Source organism: Capsicum annuum, chromosome 9 (assembly GCF_002878395.1).
Source record: "Capsicum annuum cultivar UCD-10X-F1 chromosome 9, UCD10Xv1.1, whole genome shotgun sequence".
Taxonomy (NCBI): Eukaryota; Viridiplantae; Streptophyta; class Magnoliopsida; order Solanales; family Solanaceae; genus Capsicum; species Capsicum annuum.
The window spans coordinates 25,393,212-25,402,382 of record NC_061119.1 but is presented as its reverse complement, the minus strand read 5'-3'; the positions used below and the strand labels follow the sequence as shown (position 1 = coordinate 25,402,382).

The 9,171-nt window shown below is 34.2% G+C and overlaps 1 protein-coding gene across 1 annotated transcript; it reads right to left on the bottom strand.

Annotated features, from left to right (window-relative positions):
- Positions 1-8,319: 8,319 nt before the first annotated feature.
- Positions 8,320-8,718, bottom strand: LOC124887046. Its single transcript, XM_047396213.1, has one exon. The coding sequence runs from the start codon at positions 8,716-8,718 to the stop codon at positions 8,320-8,322; it is 399 nt and encodes a 132-aa protein (XP_047252169.1).
- Between the last annotated feature and the right edge of the window lie 453 nt (positions 8,719-9,171).

Sequence of the window (9,171 nt, the reverse complement as noted above, 5' to 3'; positions counted from 1 at the left end):
AACACCACCTCGAATTGTCACCCCACTCGAGGTGATGTATCTCATTATATCTGGGCCATCCACCCTTTCAAGAGGACGTAATGGATTATCACCCTAACTTATCATATTTTGGGTCATCCACCATTTCAAGAGGACATTCCCAATCATCATTTTTTTTAGGTGACACATCTTATTATATTTGGGACATCCCTCTTTCAAAAGGAAGCATCTTATTATATTTGAATCTTCCACCCTTTAAGAGGTGCATCAGATCATCTCTTTATATGAGACAACATGTTATTAAGTTTGAATTGTCATCTCCTTTAGAGCGACATGTTATTATGTTATGGATGGTCACCTCCATCGACATGACACACTATCACGTTTGGATCGTCACCTCCTTCAGAGTGACATGTTATTATGTTATGGACCGTCATCTCCTTCAGTGTGACATGTTATTATGTTATGGATCATCACCTCTTTCAGAGTGAGATTTAATTATTTTATAGATCATCACCTTCCTCAGAGTGACATGTTATTATGCTATGAATTGTCATCTCTTTTAGCATGACATATCATTATGTTATAGGTCGTCACCTCTTTCAGCGTGACATCTTATTAAGTTATGGACCGACACCTCTTCAGCTTGACATGTTATCATGTTATGAAATGTTACCTCCTTCAGAGTGGCATATTATTATGGACTGTCACCTCCTTCAGCATAATATGTTATCATGTTATGGAATGTTACCTCCTTCAGAGTAACATGTTATTATGTAATAAACTGTCACCTCCCTCAGAATGACATATTATTGTGTTATTAATCGTCACCTCCTTTAGAGTGACATATTATTATGTTTTTAGATTGTCACTTTCTCTAGGGTGACACGTAATTATATGGATTGGAATCTCCTTCAACATAATATGTTACTACATTATGAATTTTCACCTCCTTCAGTATGGCAGACTAAAGCAAGGTATGCATGATTTCCCTCATGTTGCATTTGATACTAATAAGTTTAGTGCAGGTGATTAATAGATAGGTTGGATTGTCACTCCATTCAAAGCGGCATGTTATATTTAAATTAGGTCGTCCGCCCTTCAATGAGACACGTTGGACCATCACTCGTTCAAAGGGGAATGTTACATTTAAATTGGGTCATCCGCCCTTCAATAAGACATGTTGGATCGTCTCTCCATTTAAAGTGGCAGGTTATATTTAAATTGGACCGTCCTCTCTTCAATGAGACACGTTGGACCGTCACTTCGTTCAAAGTGGCATATTGTATTTAAATTGGGTCGTCCGCCCTTCAATGAGACACGTTGGATCGTCACTCCGTTCAAAGTGGCACGTTACATTTGAATTGGGTCGTCCTCCTTTTAATGAGATACGCCGGACTGTCACGCTGTTCAAAGTGGCACGTTACATTTAAATTGGGTCATTCGCCCTTCAATAAGACACATTGGATCTTCACGCCATTCAAAGTGACATGTTACATTTAAATTGGGTCGTTCGCTCTTCAATTAGACATATTGGACCGTCACTCCATTCAAAGTGGCACAATATTTTTAGAATAGGTTGTGCAACTTGGTTCATTAACTATCTCAGCATAGCATAATCAAACAGGTTTTCACTAATTTAGGTTTTCACTAATTTACATTTGTGTAATGCTATATTTACAACTAATCATTTGTGTGAGTTGTTGTCGAGAGCATCCAAAAGGATGAAATTCTCAAATCAAAACCACAGGTGTGGAGGACTTCAGAAAGGATGCAACACAACGTGGAACTTTTTCTTACCAGCAAAATAGGACGTAGTCTAGAGAGGGATGTCAAACTCTTTAGACGGGAGCTAAAGGATGATTGTTACCACCCTCAAACTACACCCCTGTCAGAAGGCATGTGGGTACCTTGGGATATTCTGGTTTCAGCTTAACCTTCAGGATATTTCTACACTCATACCGAGGGTAACCTTCTCTTTCCTTAAATTGAGTGATAGGACACCTAGAGCTGTGGAAATTATGCTCAAATAAATTCTTATCAATGGATGCGAAGGATCTTACATTCATGGTTAAGAGGTTACAAGCCCATTTTTCATAACTCGAACGACTTGACACTCATTTTGAGCCAAAGATTATCTAAAATAAAAGACTATCTTTTCTACCAATCGAGTCAAACTACAAGCAGTCTGATTCTCTGAGTATCAGGGATATGTAGGCTGGACTCTTTGTTGAAAACTCGACTGCATTCCAACCTTCCCCCCTATTTTGCTTATTCCTTAGCTTTTTGATTTTACTAAAACTCGAAAACCAACCTCTCTTAAAATGAATTTGTGGTCGGACATAAATTAAGAACGTCAAACTCCCATTACCCAGGGTTACTTGCATCCACCCTACCCAAAGGGAGAGGGCAGTTGTTGAAACCTAATTTTTGCCCTCCACGACTAAATTTAATCCTGAGTTTCTTCAACTTTAAATAAAAGTGAAATATCTATTTCAACCAAATAAATGCGCTCTAAAATATTTATTTAGGTTAAATTTGTCATTTAAGTGGCGATTATACATTTTTTAGTATTCACATCTATGAGATTGTATAAATTTTGTTACTTGAATAAATATTTTTATCAAAGTTTAAACTTTTATGGAGATAAACTTGAAAATTAATTTCGCATGGATAAAGTTCTTGGTTTAAATATAATTTACTCTAAAAAACAATTTATTTGGATGAATATATGTTTGAATTTATTAAATCAAGAAGCTCATAATTAAAGAAAGTATTAATTCGTATCGAATTTCAATTTAATGTAGCCAATCTATTAGATTTGGTAATAATTGAAATCAAATTGACCATAGTTACAATGCAATCCGTCAATTGATTTTTAATTTGGTCAAAATTAAATAAATATGGCTAAATTTTAAATCGCAATTAGGATTATATTTTAAATAACCACCAAATTCCCAAAAACTCTCATAACTTCTACACAATTCCCACAAAAAATAACTTCAAATCCCAAAATTCAAATTTAAAATTTAAAATTTATACTAGATTGTACAAATCCTCCTCAAAGTCTAATTTTCAATTTTTGAAATTAAAAAATTGTATTACATTGTACAATTTCCCCCACCTATCTTTCACCTCACCTTATCTTTAATTTTAAAATTTCAAAAACACCCCTAAATACTTTTCTCTCACATTGGAGGATAAAAAGAAGGAAATTACCATCCTTTCTTATAAATGCTACCACTATTTTGGTAGAAAGACAAGTCTCGAGCTTGAAAAAAAAGCTTTGAGTAAAGAAGTTTTTTTTTTCTTTTAGTAATTTATTTTTCGTGAAATTCACAGTCTAATTGAAGTTCTCGAGTTGAACACATTCCGGTGGTGATAAAGACTCCGAAAAAAGCTTGTAGTTCCGTTTTGATGTCCAAAAAAAAAAAGGTAACCACACCTTTCCCCCATTTTTTATCGTTTTCTTTTTTCATCTTTTTCTTCTTCGTAGTTCGTAGTTATAATTTGTTAGTTTCATTATTGTTTTCTTCTTCATCTTTTTCTTCTTCATAGTTCGTAGTTGTATTTTTTTTTAGTTTTATTATTGTTTTGTGCTTCGTAGTTATAATTTTATTTGCTGTAGACGGCCTTGAAGGCCATAGGATGTTATGGTATCGATATTATGACTATTTTAATATTCATGGTATAACAAAATGAACTAGCAATAGTTAAACGTATTATTTGTTTTATTCTTAGATTATTATGGGTAAAGTTTGATCTTTGTTTAAAATATGTACTCATGCTTTGTTTAAATTTATAGTTGGAGTATATGTTTGTTTTTAGCATGTAAAGTTGTTTTCTTAATGTTGAAAAAAAACTTAATATTGATTGTTTTGCCTTTTGACTTTGTTCTTTGATTATTATGGGTAAAGTTTTGATCTTAGCTTCAAATATGTATTCATGCTTTGTTTAAATTCATCGTTGGCGTATATGTTTGTTTTTAACATGTAAAGTTGTTTCCTTTATGTTGAAAAGAATAGTTAATATTGATTGTTTCGCCTTTTGACTTTATTCTTTGATTATTACGGGTAAACTTTTGATCTTTGCTTAAAATGCATGCTCATGCTTTGTTTAAATTCGTTATTGGTGGATATGTTTGCTTGTAGTATGTAAAGTTGTTTTCTTTGTGTTGAAAAGGAATGGTTACTATTTTAAGGGTTTGTGAGATTGTTTCTCAATTTTAAAGCAGTGAGTTACTCATTTTCATGGTCAAAATTGTCTTTGATTTTCTCTTGTTTAGATTGAAAAGTTGTTGGGGTTATAATTTTTGTTGAAATGGCGTAGAACTAAAATAGGAGTTGCCATAATTGCACACTTTTTCTTAGAATTAATCTTTTACTGTTTTTCCTATCTTATCTTCGAATATTATCTCTCAAATATGTTTAATATATGTTATTTACTTCACTTCGCTTATTGGTTTACTTCTTAAAGCATTTTTATTCATTTAGACGTCCCATTATTATTCACACGCTATAGTGATTTTTTTTCTATGTTATAGATATGTTGATTGATCCACTTTGTATTAAAAAGTGTTGTTGCTTTAGGATGTCTTGTATTTCATATTTGAAGTGCTATTTCCTTATCTCTTGCTCATTCTCCTCTTTTCTTTGTTTAATGAAAACATGCCTTAGACTTCATCATAATATTTGGAGCAAATATGTGTTAATCTATTTGTCCAAATTTTAAGCAACTATGCTTATGGATTCATGTCTTCTTTTCAAGGGCTAGTTAATTGTATTGTGCTAGATTCAATTTTTGTAAGATTGTTTTTGAGATGGGTTAATTTTATTTGTGTTGGATAATTTGGTTTTCTTTGATATCATAGGCTGTTATTCTTTTTTTTTCATCTCATCATTTATCTATTAAGTGTAGAATTTTCCAACACATGTTAATTATTTTTCTTTTGTCTTTTCCCTTGCATGAATCTGTTTTGGAGTCCAAATGGACTCCTTTCCTCTTGCATCCGTAATGGGCCAATGAGGCCCATCTCTCTGAGTTACGTTCGAAGTTTTAAACCCAAAGTTGATTATATGACGTGCGTGTGCAAGAAGATGAAAGAAGAAAGAAAATGGGTGAAAACCCATTGATGAGGTTACTAAGAGATTTGAAAAGTCTCGATTTTTTTATTACCTTATTTTTATTTATTCACTTAGTCATTTATTTATTCATTCATTTGGGCCTCGAAGCTAAAGTTGTAATTCAATAAAGGTGAAGCGGATTTTGAGTCTCAAAGGTACAAAAACTAGCTTAGGGCAGGTTATGGGCCAAAAACCCAAGTATTTAGATTAGGACAGGTGAAGATGGGTCAAAAGCCCAAATTAGCGTAGGACAAGGTTTATGATTTGGGCCTAATGACCTAAGTCCTTTAATCTCCCCCTATCCCCTTTATATGCTAATTGTTCTTAGTTTTCTTAGGCTTAGTTAATATCCCCGCTAAGTCGTCAAAATTTATTTTGCACAAATCTTGAAGACAATTTTTCTTAATCATTTTCTTTTCAAAAATCAATTTTCTTTTTTAAAGTTTGTCAAAAAAGTTATTTTCAAATAGCCCGGATAACTGCTAGTTAGCAGATACTCTTGGTGCCTTTACAACCTTCCAAGAGTATTAATAGGAACCACTTACCCAAAATTTCTAAACTTAATATTTTTTTCTGTTTTGAATCTTTTAAGTAATATTTTTAGTTTTTCTTGGTATTTTCTCAAAAATCAAGTGGCGACTCTATAATTTTCTAAATTGTTTCAAACTTTTCTTTTAAGATTTTGAAATAGTTTAAAAAGTCGAAAACAATATTTTTCAAACCCTTTCAAATCAAAAAGGTACCAAAACATGTACATTCTTCAAAAAATGGAATTTTACTTTATTTGCTTTTGTACAGTCCTTGAAATTTGAGAGCTCGATTTTGTTTGCTTATGTACAGTCCTCGAAATGCGGAAGCTTGCCTTTATTTGCTTATGTGCATTCCTCGAAATACGGGTACTTGACTTTGTTGAAGTTAGACGAAACTTTTCGATCGTAGAGTCATTTGATGCAATTAGATGGTAATTCTTCAATTGGTGAAGTAATTCGACGTTGTCAGGTGGCAAGCTCCGATCGACGGTGTTTATTGGAATAAGTGAAATAGCCAAATTTTTTTTACAAGGGGCCCTTTTCTTTGTTGCCTTGACTCGAGTCTTCAACATACCTGCAAAAGAATTCAAACAAAATTCTTAGAACTTGTGAGGATAAATGTATGTGAAAAACAAAGTAAGGGAAGAGTATTTTACCTTATGTTGTAGTGATAAGCTGCATAATATCTCTGATCCCATTCAAAATCTTAACTCTATTCATCTCTTCCAATTCCTGTTTTCCTGCATTCAAAGAAAAACTTTTAGTTGGGAGGAGGGTGTTGATTTGTGTTGACTTGTGGATACTGTCTTTGTCTGCGGAATCCTCCAACACTTCCTCGACTGCTCGGTCATTCCTAAATATGGAGTCTTGGTGGGTGGGAGAGTAGGAAAGTATTTTAAAATATATATATATATATATATATATATATATATATATATATGTTGCAATTATATTACATATATATTAAGTATATATAGTAATTCTCTATCATTTTTAGATTATGACATGTTTCGAAATTCGTTAAGCCTCCATTTGTCGATCGTGACTCATATAGTTTTATCCTTCGGGTGGAGCTCGTTTGACTTTTTTCAATGCTACGAAGATTCTGACAGCGAGATTGCTTATATTTTGGGGCTATACTATGAGCAAAAGGAGATTTTCCTAAAGGAAAGAGTGAACCCTTTAGGTTGCCTACATATCCTTGAAATAGGAATTAGGTCTGTACATAGTTCTAGGGTAGAGAAAGAAATATGAAATGCAATGACCGAGTCTAACTCAGACTGCCTACGTATCCAAGTGGAATTAGGTCATGACGTAGTTCGAATATAAAGAAAAAATAAAAATATGAAATGCAATGACCGAGACTGACTCAGACTGCCTATGTATCCTAAAAATAGGAATCAGTTCATAACATAGTTAATACAATTAAAGAGTAAAATATAAAGGGACTGAATTTGATGAGGATTGCCTACGTATCCCATTAAGGGAACTTAGGTCGAGCGTAGTTCTGAATACCTGAAAGGATGATGTTTTGTTTTTTCTTAGGAAAATCGAACCCGATGTGGGTTACCTACATATCCCATCGTGGGAAGTCAGGCTAATACATAGTTCTATTACATTAGAGAAAATGTAAAAGTAGAAAGAAATAACAACTAGTCTTAATGTCTCCAAGTGTAGTACTTCTTGATAGTGTCTGAATTGATCGGCTTTGTGCTTACTGTGCTATCCATCTCTGTAAAGATTACTGCTCCTCTGAGAGTAATCGGTGAACTATATAAGAACCTTGCCAATATGGCGCATATTTCCCCTTAGCTTTATCTTGGTGATAAAATATCTTTTTCAATATCAATTATCCTAGTGTGAATCGCCAAGGCTTAACCTTCTTGATGAACGCCTTGATAATTCTATCCCGATAGAGTTGACCATGATAGAATGCATCCAATCTCTTTTCATCAATAAGTATCAATTTTTTGATCTTGCTATGAATCCATTCAGTGTCATCTAAACCAACCAATTGGATGATTTTGAAGGTATCTCTATTTCTGTAGGTATCACTATTTCTGAACCGTAAACCAATATGTAAGGAGTCTCCCCAATGGATGTTCTAATCATGGTGCGATAACCGAGAAAAACATATGGTAGCTTCTCATGCCATTCCATGTTACCGTCCACTATTTTCCTTAAGATTCTCTTGATATTCATGTTTGCTGCCTCTACTGCTCCATTCATCTATGGTCGATATACTGTGGAATTTTGATGAGAGATATTAAACCTCTTGTAAACCTCTCTTATGAGTTCTCTATTAAGATTGGGCCCATTATCTGTTATGATTGACTCTGGAATCCTAAACTGACAAACGAAGTTATTGCGGACGAAATCTACTACCACCTTCTTGGTTACTACCTTATATGTTGAGGCTTCAACCCATTTTGTGAAATAGTCGATACATACCAAGATAAAACGGTTTCCATTGGATGTAGAAGGATTTATAAGCCCAATAACATCCATGCCCCAAGCAGCAAATTGCCAAGGAGAACCCATCACATTGAGCTCATTCGGCAAAACTCATATAAAATCCCCGTGAACTTGACAATGGTGACATTTCTGCATGTACCGGATTCTATCCTTCTCCATGGTCATCTAAAAGTATCTGACTTTCAAAAGTTTCTTCACAAGTGTAAAACCATTCATGTGGGGCCGCAAGTTCCTGCGTGTATTTTCTCTAATAATCTTGTGGCTTCTGTGGCATCGACACATTGTAACAATCTTAAGTCCGGAGTCCTTCTATACGGGATTTTCTTATTGAGGAAAAAGTCATTGACCATCCTTTTTAAAGTCCTCTCCTGCTTACTAGTAGCATTTTCTGGATTTTCCCCTGCGTCGAACAACCTTTTGATGTCGTAGTACCACGACTTTCCATCTGGTTCTTCATCCACATGGAAACAGTATGCATGTTGATTGTGTGTATCCACCTTAATGGGATCGATGTAATTCTTATCTGAATACTGGATCATTGAAGATAGTGTCGCCAAGGCATCAACAAACTCATTTTGAATTCGAGGGACATGTTTGAACTCAATCTTCATGAATATTTTACTCAACTCCTTAAAACATTGCAGAAGGATTTTGACATTCTTGGTGGTTCATTCTCCCTGTACCTGATGGATCAACAAATCTGAATCTCCTATTACCAAGAGCTCTTTGATGTTCTATCTAATTCCATCCCAATTTCGAAAATGTAAGACTCATATTCTACCATGTTATTCGTGCAAGAAACCTAATCTTGCCGAGATCGAATAATGTTAACCTGTTTCTGAAACTAGAATTGCTCCTATTCTGGCTCCTTTGAAGTTTGATGCTCCATCAAAGAACACTCTCCATCCATCATATGGATCTGAGATATCTTCTTCTGCGAACAACACCTCTTCATCAGGAAATTAGGTCTTTAGTGTCTTATCCACTAGATATTCTGTGAGGTGATCAGCTAAAGCTTGTCTTTTAACCACATTTTGTGTCACGTACATAATATGAAACTCGCT